Genomic DNA, 19,367 nt, shown 5'->3' on the forward strand with positions numbered 1-19,367 from the left:
TCCAAACAGTATTACAGTTCCCACCAGGGTGAGTTATGGGCGAAAAAGAAGTGCTATCTATATCCACTGAGTCTTTTTCCTCCATGGGTACAGTTGGACAACTTTCCAAGCCGTGAGGTGAACGGCCAGCGAGGACATTAATTACCTCAACAGCGCCAGGATCACTAGCGCTACAGCGCCTTACCAGACGACGCCGTGAGGGAAACGGCTAGCCCGGCCCGGCCAAACTACACTTCCCAGGAGCCCCGGCGGCGGAAGTGACGCCGCAGGAGCGCCAGGCGGCGCTTGAAAGAACGGAGCGCCCTGAGCTCCAGCGGGACAACTTTCCAAGCCGTGAGGTGAACGGCCAGCGAGGACATTAATTACCTCAACAGCGCCAGGATCACTAGCGCTACAGCGCCTTACCAGACGACGCCGTGAGGGAAACGGCTAGCCCGGCCCGGCCAAACTACACTTCCCAGGAGCCCCGGCGGCGGAAGTGACGCCGCAGGAGCGCCAGGCGGCGCTTGAAAGAACGGAACGCCCCTCGCACCCGCGAGTCGCGCGCGGGAGCGCCCGGGGCGAAGCCCGGGCAAAGGGCGGGCCCTCTACGGCCCTCATCGGCAGGAAGAGGCAGGGGCAGGGCCAGAAACCCTGCAAGCGTGAAGACACCGATTGTCCCTCAAGTAAGTCACGTTCACATATTACACAGCCTGAGCAATGTCCAAAAAACCTGTAGTAGTGCAACAAAATAAGATAAACAACTACATGGTCCAGACTGTTCAGAAAATAAATATGCAAAGGAGGGAGTCACTGGGGCTGAGCCTATCACCTGACTTGCTATGCCCATCACCACCTACATCTACCTCTATCCTGCTCGATGGTACAGTAACTCAGGACATTCATACTGTAGACTATACAGCTGATTTTACACCCCAAGTTATATCGGGATCATCGGAGAATGTAATTCCGGCTCTTGATGGCTTGCCTACCGATGTTATTATAGACACTGACATTGACCAAGACCCAGAGCAGGATACACAATCCCAGGTCTCCGTCCTAGACCAATCCCTTATAGGACACGCTGGCAGACCTAAACGTCAATGCACTAAGAATCCTTCCAAGCGGGGGGGTTTACGCTCAGGGACCAAGCGGAAGAGGGCTACCACTCCAAAGCACAAACAAATGACTCTTGTCGAGGAACATCCTTCTTGTTCCTCCGAGGAAGCCCTCCTTGATAAAATTGCTGATCTCATTGAGATGAAAATTAATAGCATTGTCAAACCTCTCATTTCTAAGATCGACAAACTGCAAGCAGAGGTCAAGAAGCTGGGCGCACTTCAAAATACAGTCACAAGTGGTATTGAGAAATGTACTAAGCTAATTACTAATCTGGACAATAATCCTAGAGGAGCTGAAGCTGGAAGCAACACGGATGTTGGAGATGAAAGGGAAAGGCTTGGGCCAAATCAAAATCCGACGCAACAAACACTATCAGTAGCATTTGAGGGCCCCATATCAGCATGCTCCATATCAGACCCAACTCCTTCGCTAAACATTCCTCCCACGCAAATACAAGTGCAACCTCAAACTCACCCCACGGACCCCTTGCAATTTATCGTAGAGGCCACACCCGTGGTTTTGGTCCTCGCAAACGTACCCCCATTAGAAGGGGATATAGCTGAAACTTCATCTTCACTTTGCAGCAAAGCCCTACACTGGTTAACTACCAATATCCGACTAGCACCAGGTGGGAAACATCATCTTGCAAGTGTGATTAAATCTGCAACCAGGACCCCTTGGCTGGGAAACCGGCCAAAAAAATTTAAAGGGGATTGCGTGGCAGTGACTTTTTCTAACCCAGACGTTCTTCCTAATATTCTCACAAACATCTTTCCTCCCCAACGAAGAAGAGGCACTGTGGTTCCACTTACTTTGAAATTTTTTTATGGAGAGCAGCAGAATGTCTCTTTTCCAAGGACTCCCGCCCCAGGGTGGGATACTAATTGGGAGCCTCACTTTAGATGGGGGCAAGATTTAAGGAACAACGCCTCAGTTCACCGTCACCAACCCCCAGCGTTTAATCCTGTCATTCAGCCACTTGAACTTTTTAATCGTTTTGCGCCTCTTTCATTCATGGACCAAAATGATTGACTCTCGCCAGCTGGAGAAGAAAATAACTCAGAAGGTTTGCAGCCAGCTCCTGGCCCTTTGGCTCATTCTTCATTAAGTGCTGAGGTCCGAAGAATTATGAGCTGGAACATCGCTGGGCTTAGAGCTAAATTTAAAGATAAGAATTGGCTGGACCTAATTAGAAACTATGATATCCTTGCATTCCAGGAAACTTGGGAAACATCAGTGTGTCTGCCAATAGATGGTTATTCACTTTTTTATGTACCTGCAGACCCCAGTAAAGCAGGAAGAGCAAGGGGTGGGTTGGCTTTATACATTTCACTTGATGTAAAAGGAAAAGCGAGGCATATTAAGTCTAACACTAAAAATTGTCTAATGGTGGAATTGAGCTCATCAAACTCCCATCCCATTTTACTTATCAATTTTTATAATTCCCCAGCCAGTCAATTTCCTACCGAGCATTTAGCATCCCTTGAGGACCTCCTATCAACTTATGATACAAATAGCTCTCATGGGTATGAGGTGATCCTCATGGGAGATTTCAATATTCATCCTTGTCAGGCGGGTTGCCAAAGAGAAACAGAGGAATCCCTTTTTTATTCTCCCACGCCGCATTTTGAACACACATCTAGTGGCGAGGCTCTGGAACTGCTCTTGGCTACCTTTAACCTCTATGAATTTTATTCTTGCCCAAATGACTCACGGTTACCGACCTATGAGGGCAAGGACCGAGGCACAATTATTGATTACATTTTTGTATCTTTTAGACTTTTATCTGATGTACTTGTTTGTAAAGTTTTAATTTCTGTTTTTAGCGATCACAATCCTGTGATTTTAGAGGTTTTAGCACAGGGAGCTTTGGGTAATAGAACTTCTGGAAATTCTTGTGCCACAAACCTTGCGCTGAGTGACCAAAATCGAAGGCTCAAATGGGACAAAGTTACCCCTATAACCTTCCTACAAGATACACTAGCCAAGGTAGAAGGTGAAGTCGCCATATGTTTAGATAACAAAAACTCTAGTAATACCCTGGTCGAGGCCTTTAGCACTATTTGTCAACAAGTCAAATTAGATCTGACTGTGAAGGTTAAATGCAATAAGACCATGGGCCCCAAATGGTTCGATACAAATTGTTCTAAGGCTCATTCAACTCTACTTAAAGCCTTAAAAAACAAACCTAGAAACAGAGTAATGGTAGCATCTCTAAGGAAAAAATATAATTTGGCTATCAGAAAGAGGAAATCCGAGATAAAAGATGAAGCATGGAATAACCTGTTACTGCCTGAGACACAGAAAGATAGTGCCAAATTTTGGGCAGTAATAAATCACCCATACTTTGTAGGGTTAGATCATCAAAGAGCGGATTGTATCATACCAGACGAGCAATGGGTGACACATTTTAGTAATATTTATCGTCACAATGATACGAGTATAGACCAGGAACTTCCTCTTTCCTTAGCGCCAAATCCCATCTCCCCTTTTACTCAGGATGAGGTGAAAAAAGCTATCAACGATACACTCTGTAAAAAGGCACCAGGACCAGATGGGGTTCCGGCAGACTTTTTTAAGAGTGCCCCTGATTTTAGCTCGAAAATTTTAACCAATGTTTTTAATGCAACACGGGATTTTATTTTCCCCTCTAGCTGGGCAAACTCAACTATAGTGCCAATTTTTAAGAAGGGTCAGAGGACAGACCCGGCCTGCTATAGGCCAATTTCCCTTATTGATTCTAGTGTAAAGATTATGGGCAGAGTCCTATTATCTAGACTGACCCTTATTTTAGAAAGTAGGGGTATTTTATCTAATGCACAATATGGTTTTAGATCCAAGAGAGGAACGTTAGATCAGTGCCTAAATTTAGAATTAATTCTAAATAAGTATGTAGTCGGCAGGGAGGGGTCTTTATACATGGCCTTTATGGATCTGTCATCGGCTTTTGACCTGGTCAACAGGGCAAAGCTGTGGCGGATCCTCCTGGCCATGGGTGTCGACCCCCCTTTGGTCGAATACCTGGCCGAGTTACATAAGGACCTTCTGACCTCGGTCAGAGTTACTCAGGATGGAAGATGCACGTGTCACTTTAAGTCGGAGAGGGGGGTTAGGCAAGGGTGTATACTTGCTCCCCTCCTCTTCACCTTATATATCAACGACCTAGAGGCAGTAATGATAACAGCCCACAGCGATATTCCGCGTGCGGGGGAGACAAAGATTCCTGTACTCCTGTACGCGGATGACGCTGTCCTCCTGGCACGCTCCGGAGTCGCGCTAAATAAACTTCTTGCATCCTTCGGGACTTTTATGTCATCTTTGGACATGAAAATTAACACAGACAAATCACATGTAATGATTGCTGGCCCCGCTGGAAGGAAAAAAAAGTCACTAACTTTCTCCTGTGCAGGAAAGGAGGTAAAGAGAGTTTCCTCCTTCCCATACTTAGGTGTCACTTTTGACGATAGGGGTACTTGGGGCCCTCAGCTTTTGGCCAAAAGTAGCGCTGTCGCTAGAGCGGCCGCAGGGCTGCTGGGTTTTGCCAAAAAGCTGGGTGCTCGCCCAATGGAAAGCATCATTAAAGTTTATAATTCCAAATGTTTGTCAGTTGCCCAGTATGGCTCGGTAATCTGGGGATATACCAGCCCAGCTAAAATACAGATCGTAGAGAATAAATTTTTGAGATCCTTGCTCTCTGTCCCCCAATCAACTTCGACCTTTGCAATACACACAGAGCTAGGTGTGGGCTATATTTCAGACTTACTAAAATTAGCGCCAGTGATTGGTTGGATAAAAACATGGCTCAATCAGGAGCTAACTTTAAATCATACCATCCTAAAAGATTGCTTAGCCCTGGATAGAGCCCTCCACATTCCCTGGTTGCGATACGTTAAAATGCAGCTTACCCTGGCAGGTCGTCCGGAGCTTTTTTGTTCTCCAGAAGGAATAACTTATGGCGATATAAAACTAGTTAAAAACACCCTGACAAATTTATACGCCATGGAAAGGGAAGAAGCAGAGTTAAAAAAGACTATGGTAAGGAAATATTGCACGCTCTCCTTAGCCCCAGGAATGGAACCTTATCTCCTCTTTACCACAAATTCTTATCACCGCTTTCTCTTAACGAGATTTCGCTTCGATTTAATTCATTTTGTACTGGGCAACTTCAAATCTTGGTCGCGACCCGAGGATGCCGATCCATGCGACTGTGATCACTTCTCGACACAGGATACGATGCACTTTATTATGTTCTGCGGACATTACACTGAGCTCAGGAAAAGTTATCTGCTCCCTATCTTACGCCACCAGGGCTTCATCCAGGTTAAACCAGCCCTGTTGTTCTTGCAGCTCCTCCCCAATGTAAATGTAGCTTTTTCAGTGGCTAGTTTTTTGGTTGCAGGCGCACGTAAAAATAAGCACCGCACAAGGCACAGGCACTTTATCTTTGATAAATGATTCCTCTCTTCCTCATTTCTTAAATGAATTGTGCTTAATAAACCCTTCTTTTTTTAGCTTTTTAGATATTTATGTATGTTGCATCGTGGCTTATCTGTTTTATAATATTGATTGAATGTTTCAAATTTGATAAATTGTTTCTGTGCTTCAATGAAATGTACTGTAACCAGGATATGCAAAATGCTTGCTCTTTTATGATTTTAAATAATCGAATAAAGAAAATTGACTGACTGACTGGGTACAGTTGCCACCCCCAAAGATTTTTGTTTGTTCCATAGGCTTTGGGGAGTAGGTTGACTCTTGTTTAGTGAGGGTTGTTTTCTTTTATTATCACTTTGCTTAATGATACCTCTTTTCCTTTTTCCCCTTCCTGGTTTGTTACTGCAGGGCTCCGTAACATCCAGGGTGATGACATCCCCATGGGAAACAGGTGTGCAAATGGGGATGGTTTCTTTAGACAGAGGTGCCAGTTGGCTAACAGCCGCAGTTCTTAAGAGGGCAGAATCTGTAGCTATGTATGTGACAGTGTTTTCATCTTCCGACACAGTAGGCACAGCTACAGGTGGAAGTGGTGGCTTGACCACTGTGATCTCGGGGGTAATATGGATGTTTCCAGGGGCACTCGATATGTTGTTGGTAATATAAGAGCCCATTGAGAACCTCCTCTCCGTCTCTACAATTTCATTGAAAGCAGTTTCAATTAGTGTTTCAAAAGATGTGATAAGGGAGACTGAGGCAGAGGTATCAGCATCCTGGGAGGAAATATCGATGTGGGTGTTTACAGTAATGGGATCACCCATGTTTGTGCTTGAGTATGACACTTACGGTTGAGGTGTTCTTAGGGGGGTGGCCCGCCCGACCACAGTCGTCCACGGACGGCCACAGACGGCCCGCCCTCTGCCCGGGCTCCGCCCGGCGCCGTCCGCGCGCGTCCGCGACGCGGAGGTAGCTCCTCGCTTTTGAGCACCTCCTGGTGCGCGGGACAGGAAGTGGCGGTGGTATCCGGCCGCTAGGGATGCTGGGAACCGTAGTTCCTCCCCTCGGCAGCCAAGATGGTGTGAGGCGCCGTCAACGGGGATCACAAACGGCGTCAGGAGCCCAGCACCCGGCAGCAGCAAACACAAAGAATCAGCAGTGCCCAAGGGTAGGTGTAGACACGCTTCAAGCAAAAGGTCCCCGCTCCCCCGAGGGAGCTCCTCGCTTTTGAGCACCTCCTGGTGCGCGGGACAGGAAGTGGCGGTGGTATCCGGCCGCTAGGGATGCTGGGAACCGTAGTTCCTCCCCTCGGCAGCCAAGATGGTGTGAGGCGCCGTCAACGGGGATCACAAACGGCGTCAGGAGCCCAGCACCCGGCAGCAGCAAACACAAAGAATCAGCAGTGCCCAAGGGTAGGTGTAGACACGCTTCAAGCAAAAGGTCCCCGCTCCCCCGAGGGAGCTCCTCGCTTTTGAGCACCTCCTGGTGCGCGGGACAGGAAGTGGCGGTGGTATCCGGCCGCTAGGGATGCTGGGAACCGTAGTTCCTCCCCTCGGCAGCCAAGATGGTGTGAGGCGCCGTCAACGGGGATCACAAACGGCGTCAGGAGCCCAGCACCCGGCAGCAGCAAACACAAAGAATCAGCAGTGCCCAAGGGTAGGTGTAGACACGCTTCAAGCAAAAGGTCCCCGCTCCCCCGAGAAGCTTCTCGCTTTTGAGCACCTCCTGGTGCGCGGGACAGGAAGTGGCGGTGGTATCCGGCCGCTAGGGATGCTGGGAACCGTAGTTCCTCCCCTCGGCAGCCAAGATGGTGTGAGGCGCCGTCAACGGGGATCACAAACGGCGTCAGGAGCCCAGCACCCGGCAGCAGCAAACACAAAGAATCAGCAGTGCCCAAGGGTAGGTGTAGACACGCTTCAAGCAAAAGGTCCCCGCTCCCCCGAGGGAGCTCCTCGCTTTTGAGCACCTCCTGGTGCGCGGGACAGGAAGTGGCGGTGGTATCCGGCCGCTAGGGATGCTGGGAACCGTAGTTCCTCCCCTCGGCAGCCAAGATGGTGTGAGGCGCCGTCAACGGGGATCACAAACGGCGTCAGGAGCCCAGCACCCGGCAGCAGCAAACACAAAGAATCAGCAGTGCCCAAGGGTAGGTGTAGACACGCTTCAAGCAAGCAGCAACCTAAAAGTGGCCAATTGGGGCCTTGAGGTGGGGATTCACTGAAGTGGAAACTGGGAGTATGAGAATAAGTCAGGCAGCAGCCTACTGTACAACATGCAATCTTCTAATTATACAGAGGAAGTCTGCACAGAAAGTTGCCATAATCAAGATGGCTGCTGATCAGGGCTTGGGTCCCGGTCTTGCGGGTGTTGAAGGAAAGGCACTTGATAATTATATGAAACATTCTGAGGATGCCAAAACAAGTAGAGGAGTCAGAGGTGATCTGCTCTCTCATGGATAAATTATTATCCAACATGATCCCTAGGAAGTTTACCTGATTTGATAAGCCACACTGCCTCGCAATAAACAGAGGTCAAATTGCCTTGAGAGTTTGGGATCTATTTAAGAAAAGGGATTTGATCCTACTCGGAGCACATTCCTAGAATATGTAGGCAATTGAGCATGAAAGCATGTGAAACTGTACTGAAGGTGGCTGTGAAATCTAAAAGCATCAAAAAGGCTGATATACCCATATCAAGAAGACGATGAATGTCACCTGTGGCTGCTAAAAGTGCAGTCTCAGTGCAGTGCCCTGCTATGAAACCTGCATATGAACTGTCAAGGAGAGAGTTAGCTTCAAAGTGAGCCAAGGAATGGGAACAAATCCATTCGGGCTAGGTGGCAAAATTACTGTAGATGTTATTGATTTTGCTCCGGAAAAAAGCACTTGGAATGGGATGCAGGTTGCGAGAACTCTCTAACAATAGAAAATATTTCGCTCTATGAGTTATAGTTAGAATGCATGTGGTTGAAAAGAAGGTCTGATGGATACGTCCATCTAGAACCTGGAGCAGCAATATATGGTTGTTTAATATATGCAAAGCAAACACAAGGAGATGATGGACGGAGCGCTGAAACTTTTCAGACATTCACCCCCAGTCACAGATCTGGTTTGAATCCATCATCGTTTTTTAGCTTACTTCGCCACCTCAGTTCAGACCCTGCTATATGCAAATCAGTCTTGACCCTGTGCCTCACGGGAACAGTCCAGCCCAAACTGCCAAGCCAGTTCTTCCCTGAACTGAAACAACCATCCTGGGACCGGTTTCGGGGTAACACTCCTCATCAGCCAGGCTAGCTTGAAACTGGAATGGCATGGTGAGCAGAACAACTATGGATTTAGGCCCAGATCTCTGTCCTGGGGTGAATGTATGACATTGTTCTGCGAACTGTCTATCAATTGTTCTTTTTGCATTTGTCACCCCTAGTGGGACGGGTATGCTCAGATGTGAGTCCTGTGCTCTGCGTACCACTAAAGTCAAGCTATCGTGGCTGATGAGGGCTTAAAGCCCAAAACTGGTCCTAGGATGCTTGTTTCCAATCCAGGGAGGACCTGGCCTGGCAGTTCCGGCTGGACTGTTCCCATTGGGTGCAGGGTCAAAACTGATTTGCATATGGCTGGGTCCAAACTGGAATGGCATGGTGAGCAAAAAAACGATGGATTTAGGCCCAGATCTCTGTACTGCTGTACTGGGGTGAATGTATGACATTGTTCTGCATTCTGTCCATTACTTGTTCTTTTTGCACTTGAATCCCGTGGCAAAGTGAGCAAGGGACCCACTTCTGGACAACATTTAGACAAAATGTAGCTAATGGGTTTATCAGACCATCACCTGCCTCTTCCTTTGAGCCTCAAAAGGGAGGTCTGCCAAGAACAAGCTTTGATTATAGACCAGTCAACAGAATTACAGTAAAAAAAGTCTTCCACTGCCTTTCTGATCTCAGTGGAGCTTATCGTTTAGTCAGTGTGTGAGAGGGAAACAAGTGTAAAACTGCATTTTACACCAAGTTTGAACAATTTGAATTTCAAGTTATGCCCCTTCACTTTCTGCAATGTTCCAGCTGCCTTTAAATATTTTATTGTTGATGTTTTTAGTTGGTTTCTGGTTGCGAACTGCAAAGTTTACTTAAATGATATCTTGATTTGCTGTGATTCCATGGAAAAACAGATGCAACATCTCAAAATTGTGTAGCAGTGTGAATATTATCTTTTTATTACCATACATAAGTGTATGTTTTACACCACATTTGGAGAGTTTCTGGGGTTCTAACCAACCTTCAGGGTATTCAGATGGATGAGAAGAAAGTTTCATAATTAATCCAATGGCCCTTTGCACATTTTTATAGAGGACTTATTTATCAATCTCCAAAATGTTAAGAGACATTACTAAACTTCTCTGTGCAGGCGCTATGGTTGTATGGTCCAAGGAGGCTGACAAAGCCTTTTATTTGACTAGCGCTCCTATTTTGCAGCATCCAAATGTGAAACTTCTGATTTTGGTTGAATGCATGCGTGTGTCCAGCTATGGGAGGCTTTTTGTCCCAGAAGAATCATGCAACTACATAGTTGCATGCAGTGGCCCACTTTTCATAGACGTTTTCCACATTAGTGTCAAGCTTGAGGGTAGGTTATATGGCCAGCCAACAGAGAATACCTATCTATCCTTCACAAATTACTCAGAAAATACTTTAGATATGCTCCTACTCAGCACTGAAGGGAATATGGGGCAAAGGGAAAAACAAGTGTGGTCTTAGGGGTGTCTCATTGAAGGGTATTAACATAACCTGAAGACCATTATTCAAAGCCAGCCAGCACACACATATAAACATTGCAAAGAAGTGCTAATGCAAATGAGTATATTAGCAAGACTGACTGGGATGTGAGATATACAGTTGGCCAAAGCAAATTACTATGTCAAGGACTATTATCAACCAAGATACTGATGGTGAACCCCAGGACGTCAAGGTAACATCAACGCCAGACAGGCAAGGTTTGCTGGGAGAAACACAACCTTCTTGTTCTCCATAGACTCAAGGCTCTTACCAGTTTACATAAAAATATAGGCTGGACATTATCAGATGTTTTATGTGAGTTCCTGCCCAATGAGAATGGAAGTGGATTAGCACATTTTCCCAAAAGGCTGATCTATTGTGAATACTGCCAAGAAAAACGAAATTACCCTTTCACAGACAAAGAACTTTTGGCAACAAAGCAACATTTTGAAGAAGGGAGGTATTCTTTATTAGGAGCTAGGAACACACTAGAAGTTTAACAGAGTCACACAAAATGCGATAAAAGATAAAAGATAAGCCTGTTCCAAATAATGGAGAGGAAAATGTCTTATTTCGACAGAATCAACCTAAGAATGAAAGTAAGTGAATTTTCTTTTATTTTGCAAAGTAGAACACAAAATAGTCACACTTTAGCATTACTGTTGAAAACTTTTTAAACAGATTTTCGAACAAAACTACAGTCCAGTGATAAGTAAGCTTAGTTTGGAGAACAGGAAGAGAGAACATAGAAAGATGAAATATTGTACAAAGGAAAGACTCCGATTTAACCTTCAACTCAGTTAAGACAGCTTCCTCAAATTGCTAAAACCTTAGCTACTGTTAAAAGATATTTTTGATGGCCAACACTGGTTACAGGTTTTAAACAATACGTTCACACATGTTTATTTGTGCTCAGATCTAAAGTTCAAATACTAGACCTATGGGTCTTACGAGACTATTGGTTGTTCCACCCAAGCCTTAGCATACGGTACCTATGGATTTTACTGCAGAATTACCCAAGAGGCAAACTTTTATTCTAACAGTTAATCATTTGAAAACGATGAAGCATTTAATTGTATTAATTGGGTTGCCCTTTACTTAAGCATGTAATGTCATACGTTTGCATAGAAAAACAACAGGTTTTGATAGCGGAAATGGGTTCTCATTTTACTTTGAAATTCTTATCTGTAGTGTGTATAGAAGTAAACATGGAGGTCAGTCTGTCTTCTAGTTATCATCCCCAGACAGATGGGCAGACAAAACCATTGAATTAATGTGTTAAGCAGTATTTCAGGCATTAAACATAGCTGCAAGAAGAAGACTGGAGTAAGACGTTGTGGTTAACAGAATTAACATACAACATGCAGAAGATTCTGCCACAGGGATGTCAACCTTCTTATGTATGTGTAAACACCAACCTAGAATTGTACCATTTGATTTACCCTCATCTTTATCGGTGCCGTGAGTAAAAGAACATTTAAACAAACTTCAAATAATGCAAGAGAAAGAACAAGAATCATTAGAAAAGGGCAAGGTTAGCTAAAAGGTATACTCTATTGAGAAAAAAGCCCATTGCCCAAATACACAGTGGGTGAAAATGTCGGATTACCCACTAAGAATTTACATGTGAAGAAAGTTGCAACTCAATTATATTAGTCAATTTACCAATGAACATATTGTGAATTTCCTAACTGTATGCTTATAGTTAGCGAAGACTATGAACATACATCCTGTGTTTCAGGAGTCCTTGTTAAACTGGGCTATAAACATGTTTTAAACATGCTTGCTTTAAATCGTACACCAATTCAGGTAAATACTGAAAAGGAAAATAAAGTGCATTAGATTTTAGATGCACAACTTATAAGAGGCTAATTGTGCGCATTCGAAAGAAGGGATCCCTTCTTTCTACTGTGGACTTTAGTGGATTGGAAAGGGTTCGGCCTTGAGAATCGATCATGGGAACCAGTCTCCAATCTTCATGATCCTTGTCTCCTACAAGAGTCATCTAAATAAACCAGGAGACTAGACGATGAGACATCAGTCCTTGGGGAGAAAGGGCGGTCAGGATCCAAAGGACGTGCTTACATCTTTGCACTAGTTACATGAAGAGATGCACTACTCCATATCTCCTGAATGCAGAAGAAGATGGCAGTTTGAATAAAGGTGTTGCCTGAAAAGAGGCGTTGCTTCTCAGATGGAAGTAGTATGATGAACACCTGAGTGAAGACTAAAAGGACCACCTATCGAGTGCAACCACCAGACTCTAATGCAAATGGTGAAGTATATGTTTCTCGTAGTCCTTAGCAACCTTGCTAGAAAACAGCCATGTGGAGCACTAATATCACAAATAATTTCTGTTCTATCATTTATAATATTGACGATCTCTACCCAATGCAATTTAATAAGCTAATATCTGTGTTTGAATTAGGAGACTATGGATTGCTTAATTTAGGCAATTGATCTAAGAAATATCCATCAAAGGCTAACACAAATGGATGTCCTTAGATCTAAGTGAAGATAATTTCAAGCAGAATGCCAAAGACAATAGGACCCAGAAAATTGCATATTTTAGCCGTGAAGAAGCAGTGCCAGTACTGCTAAACACCTGTTTGTCTGCATCCCCAAGGCAGTCATACCTTGGATAGATACCAACATTGAAATATGAAGTGGAAGATAGGAAAGATATTTGCTAGATTGGCAATATGATGCCAATATCAAATAACTTAAGAATGAACAAGTTGGAGAATTACAAAGTGTCATGACTGCACATATGATGATATCGTTTTTTTTTTAGATATTTCTCCATATGAAAATATTCAATGAAATGTATGAATATTATAAACTATTGAATAGAAATTATTGTGTGTGCTATTGGTGTTCCCGTGTCTATTTCTTGCATATCAATCAGTTTGTAGAGCAGGAAGCGTTACTGGCTTAGTGGGTGAGCAGCGCAGGGCCTTTTAGTTCAAAATTGAAATTCTTTCTTGGCAACCAAGATGCTTCGTTGATTGAGCTTGTGTGGCATCCTGCTCTCTTCTCGGTCTAGTCCTTTCTCTGTGTTCTGTACTCTGCTGCTCAGATAGTCTTAGTGATGTCACAGAATGTTCCCTGTTTGAATGTTTGAGTGTAATTGTCAGTTGAGGTTTGTAGGCTGAGCAGAAGTGACGCTGCTCCCGGTGGGGCTGATTTACCTTACACTTCATATGTTCCTGTCCTGACTGAACTTGGAATACATCTACTATCTGGATAAAACTACATTTCCGTCAATCTCTTTCGTGCATTTCACAGCTTTTTCAGAAATATTCTACCCCTGCCATTGTCTAAAGCACAGGAGTGTGAGTATTGTTACTACCCTTCTGACCTCTTCATGAAGGTCAGTAGAGTAGAGGCAAATTGCAGCTGCTGTGGTTAAAAACACAGAAAGAAACTAAAATAGTAAGCATTACGAATGTTGCTTTTCATATCAGCATAAAGTGAGAAAGATGGCCAGTCATTTTAAAATATTAACTGATGCAAACAGAACTGACAAACTCAATGGGTAGCTTGTTTTTTCACCAAACCAATGAAAGTAATCAAAAGGATGAAAATAGTCCATGCCTGCCAAAATGTGGTGGCCTTTCATTCAGTAGGTTCATGCCAACAATTTCCTATTGAAATTTCAAACCAATCAGGACACTCCTTATAACTTTGTCTCATCGAACACTCCAAATAAAATGTGTCAGGATGAAACATTATTTGCAACTGTGCTTCTTAACAATATGGTGCAAACTGATTTTTTAACAAAGCAAAAAAATTTTTTCCTAACGAGTGTTCTGTCAACTTTACCTATAAAGGCACAACTGCCATGTAACTCTAGTATTGTATAAAAACATTATATTTTATCATCTTTTATTAGGAAAGGACATCTCCCCATTACACGTTATGCATATTAAGATTTAAATACAGCTAGTATCACTTACTGAACATGACTGCAAGTTCAATATCACAAGCTTCTGACAATGATTCTGAATGTGCTTCAGCGCTTCATCTTCTAACTGTAAAGAAAAAGTATATATAAAAGTCACTCAATTGCTGTAGGCCAACTGTTCAGCTTCTAAAGGTGTGCTCACCTTCACAAATCACAATATTCTGTCTAGAATTACCAAAAAAGGTATGTCTGACACTTAAAATTCTGGGACTTTTAGTTTCACTATGTATACTTCACTCTTTCAGGCATTCTGGCTGTAAAACAGTTTTCACGAAGTTTGGAAAATAGTTACCTATAAATCATAGGGGTCAATAGAATGAACTTCAAAGTAAAAACAACTTCCAAATTTAAAAATGAAACTAAGGGCCTGATTTAGACTTTTGCCGACCTGGGACACCTGCAAAAAATGGCAGATGCTCTGTGTACTATATTTGGTGGGTACAAAAATCTATACTCTCCAAGGAGGAAAGATGGGCCATCTGCCACTTTTTAGCAGCTATCCTGCTTTGTCAGACATCAAGTCATTAGGGCTAAAAAGACCAGGACAGCGGAGAATCCGCAGCGAAGGTGGAGGAGTGTCGCCCCACTGCTCTCTGAGCAGTTCAAAAAGGAACAACATAATGAAAATAACGCAATGCTGTTATCATGTTATTTTTCCGTACGGTCTTCGGTGCGGGCGGGCCTGGTCAGAGCATGGGGAGGAGTGGCCGGCCAAAGTAATGCTCACTTTTCATGTTCTTGGAGAACATGCACGGACTCCCTGCCCGTATTTGAGCGCTGAATGATGGCGCTCAAACTATTTACAACGCTGCTCTCACATAGTGTCATGATTGGCTAGGGGAGTCTGGGGGTCTGTGTGCTTCCTGCTTCATGGACGGAGTATAGAGGACGAAGAAGAGACGGCGGCCCAACCACCCCTGATCGTTAGCAGCCACCACTTGGCCTGGAAAGTATGGAGGCCTGGGTAGTGGAAATTGGGCCCATGCAAACACTAACATGCACAGCACAGTTCAACTTTACGTCCCCATTTCTAGGTTAGCCTAAGCACTTGTGGGGTATGAGTGGAAGACATGGCAACTCTAATCATTATTTATTTAAGGCGCTTTCAAGATGTAGCAGACACTTGGCACTGTGTAGCTGCTGCGATTCTCTGCTGTAATGCACATCTGTTTTTCTATCCCTCCACCATTGTTATTTTTTTTCCTTCCAGTTCTGGACAGTTCAGATTTCCCTCTTAGTTTCCTTCAAGGTATTTTAGTACTTGAGTTTGCCTTCTTCTGTTTTCTGCTTACCATTCTCAACCTCAGCCTCAGAGCAGACTGTCTTTTGGTATCCAGGGATTTCTCATAGGAGCTCATTACAGCAAATTCTGCCATTACAACAGGTAAGCCTCATTCTATCCATCTATCTTGTCTAGCTCGTCTCATTGATATACCGTCTTCCATACTATAATTCCTAGCTGTTGTGCTCTACTTATCTTATAACTTTTTCATAATTTCTTTGATGTTAACTCATAGAAATCCTTAGATGGCTACACCGCAAGAGACATCCAATCTAGGTTTTCTGAAACCCATTTCCCTGTTTTCTTCCAGTTCCTCCAACATGCATATAATTTACCTGATACATCTGAGCAGGGATTTATCAGCATCAGGGATTCTCAGAGGACCTGACTACTTCTAACACAGCTTCAAACTCCAAATTGGGCCCTAACACTTTTCTGAAACATTACATGGCAACTCTAATCATTATTACACATAAGTAACTTTCTGTGGCATGTAAATGTATTAAAAAGCCAGTCATTTTTGAGATTGTGAGATAAAACTTGTGTATTAGGACGATCAAAATGTACAGAAACCATTTTAAAGCAAGATCTCACTGTATATTAGGAGAGGAGGAACTAAAGATATAACCTACTCTGGAATATATATTTTTTTAACACAATATCTCTTCTAAACAGCATCGTCTGTAATCAATGATTAAAACTGGCTGCAGTGGAAGAATCATCCTAGACCACTATCACACAAAACAACTTTATGAGCCCTAGTTTACTATGACTGCTGCCTCATTCAGTAAATCAAAGGTAAGTGCCTGTAGGCCCAAGAATGTTCATGTGATACAGTAAGAACGTATAAATGTAAATCAATTACCCTGTGTCACAAGATCAAGGTGGGGGAAGACTCATATCCTTACCTCCCTTGTGATTGTGAAGAGAGTGGCCGGAAACTCCCTGGTATGGAATTGATATTGGATATGATCAGTCGGTGGAACAGAGTTTATTATGACAATTTTGCGGCATATATCTATTGCCCAGAACAGCATATTTGCAAAATCTCAGGCATCTGCCAATGATATGGACCTGGGGTTCTGTTCCTCACATTAGATCTTTCTTAGTGCCAGATTTGTGTCAGTAGTCTGTCAGTCTCTGACCCTGAGAGAGTTCACTGTGGTCTCACTGACCTACTGATAGGCTAATACAAAGAATAAGGTCAAATTGGAGATTGCACAGATCATGCAGCGGAATCTACGAGGGCATCTTTTAGGTGAGGTGAATCAATCAGTAACTCTATCAATCAATCAGGGATTTATAAAGCACAACTACTCAACCTTGAGGGTTTCAAGATGCTGAGGGGGAACAGGGGAGGCTGCGGATCCATGCACTGGGCTTAAGTCAAAATGGCAGGTCTTGGGGGTGAGGTGGGAGAAGGATCTTTCTCCGGCTCTTTTCTTGTGGATCCACGGGACGGTGGCCAGGCCCAGTAGGACAGAGTCTAGGTGCCTGGCGGGTAAGTGGAATGAGAGGCGTGGTTCAGATTTGCTGGTCCTTCATCGTGGAAGGCTTCGTAGGCATGTGTGAGGAGCTTGAAAGTGATTCATTTACTGACTGGGAGCCAGAGGAGTTCTCAAAGGTGTTCATGATGTGGTTTTGGAGGGTGAGGTTCCGTGAATTCTGAACCCGTTTCATAAAGGTCATGGTTTAGTTACGAATTTGATAGTAGCGAACCGTAACTCGAACGGCAAGTACAAGTGTTTTCGCCATGTTAGATCGATGGATTCACTATATATTTAGGGATTCCGTTCTGAACCCTCGGGTTCCATTTTGTGCATGGCAGCCATTTTGTGGTTGCCCTCACATAGGCCGATGACTACGGCCGAGCGAGTCTTTAGTACACGTACACGTTAACTGACTTCTAGATGACCCGAGCGAACTGACCTGACCCCGTTGCCTGAAGCCAACCTTGTTAAGCCAGTTCCTTGTCCGGTAGTTGATCGAGATTAAGGATCAAAGAACAGGACATTGTTGAGTTTATTGCACACGCACACACACACGCACACACACACACACCCCTTATCCTGTTTCTCATCTGTTTCTGCTCCTTCTTTTATGGCCTATTTATGGTATGGGTTGTGGTCTTTTATTATGGGTTTGTCCGGCCTGTTCGAGAAAGAATGTTGGGCTTTCCCGTGTAATTGATGGTGGGCTGGACAACTGAAAAGTGGGTTTGTCGTCATGTGATACCTTTTGCAATGTTACCTATGATTGGACAAACTGTAACTAGTGGGTGTTTGTCCGGAATGTGATTTTTAGCATAAAAGACGATGTCTCGCAATACGAAAATTGAGCAGTCTCGGACGAACCTACCTGTGTTGTACTTCGTAGACTTCTGTTCCTGGTTGCAGCCAATAAATGTGATCTTTGACGTCACCGAGAAGTATCCCGTGTCTCTGTATTCTAAGACAGGTGAACGCGAAGAGTTTGGGCATGCCCCTGGCGCCGCTGGGTTCTAAAACCCGGTTCTTCAAGGGGGATGTTGAGATAAGTCTGGCTGTGGCTTTTTGAAAGTTCTGTAGTTTCCAGAGGTGTTTTTCGGTGATGCCAGCATAGAGTACTTTGCAATTGTTGAGTCTGTTGCTAATGAGTGCAGGTTTGACCCGTCTTTCTTGAGTCGGTGGTGATTCATCTGAATGTCTTTTGAAGCAGGCAGAGTGTGTCGAAAAATGATGCGGACCTGGAGTTGATCTGGCATTTCATTGTGAGCGAGGAGTCCAGCATAATGGCAAAGTTTTGTGAGTTGTCCGTGGGGGTGGAGGGGTTCCCTATTTGGTGGGCCACCAGGAGTTGCCCCAAGTGGAGTACTTCGGTCTTGTCCAAGTTGAGTTTGAGGCAACTGTCTTTCATCTAGGTGGCAAAGGACATCATCCCACTGTGGAAGTTGATTCTGGTGGCTGTGGGTTTGTTGGTGAGGATCAGCAGGGTGTCATTGTCATAGGAGATGATGTTGAGTCCGTGGTTCTTGCCAATGGCTGCAAGAGGGTGGGGCTCAGTGAGGGGCCCTGGTACACTCCACAGCTGAGCTCTGTGTGTTCTGAGAGAAACAAAGGTAGTCTGATTAGCTGTGTTCCTAGGAATGGATCCAGTCCAGGGCCTTGTTGCGGATATCAACGTCGTGGCGTCCAGTGATTAGGGTGCGGTGGGAGATTGTATTGAAGGCAGCTGTGAGGTCCAAATGGATGAGGGCTGCGGTTTTGCCCTGGTTGAGGAGGGAGCGGTTGCAGTCGGTGGAGGCGAGGAGTGTGGTCTCGATGCTGTGGTTGCTTTTGGAAGACTGATTGGGAGATGTCAGAACGTGGTTTGCTCCAATGAACTCGGAGAGTTGGGCGTTGATGGCCTCAATGGCCTTGGCTGGATCGGGGAGCAGGGTCTTACGTTTTTGAGGTCTGTAAGGTCATCAGATGGCTTCTTCAGCAGGGGGTCAATCTTGGCGTGTTTCCAGTCATCAGGGAAGGTGGTGGTCTTGATGGAGCAGTTTATGGTGCGTTGAAGCTCGGGGTGATGGAGGTGGCTGCTCTCTGAAAGATGTGGAGCAGGCAAGGGTCCGTAGGGGCTCCGGAGTGGATTCTCTTCATGGTCTTGAGTGTGTCATCTGTGATGAGTGGGGTCCAGTGGAGCAGGATCTGTTGAGGTTTGGTGTGGTTGGGTGCAGTGGTGTCTGCCGTGGTGGGAGGGCCTTGTGTTTCAAAACTGTCGTAGATCTGCCAGATCTTGTGGTGGAAGAAGGTGCCAAATTTGTTGCATCGGTCTTGGGAGGGTAGGACGTCTGT

At 44.6% G+C, this 19,367-nt stretch overlaps 1 protein-coding gene across 1 annotated transcript in view; it reads right to left on the minus strand.

Annotated features, from left to right (window-relative positions):
* The window catches only part of FBXL2 (F-box and leucine rich repeat protein 2), a 433,116-nt gene that overhangs the window by 213,129 nt on the left and 200,620 nt on the right, over positions 1 to 19,367 (minus strand). The window contains exon 9 of the mRNA XM_086966812.1: positions 14,260 to 14,334. Coding sequence (XP_086822938.1) covers positions 14,260 to 14,334 — 75 coding nt within the window. The remainder of the gene's footprint in view (positions 1 to 14,259; positions 14,335 to 19,367) is intronic.

This window comes from Lissotriton vulgaris, chromosome 4_1 (genome assembly GCF_964263255.1).
Source record: "Lissotriton vulgaris chromosome 4_1, aLisVul1.2, whole genome shotgun sequence".
Lineage (NCBI taxonomy): Eukaryota > Metazoa > Chordata > Amphibia > Caudata > Salamandridae > Lissotriton > Lissotriton vulgaris.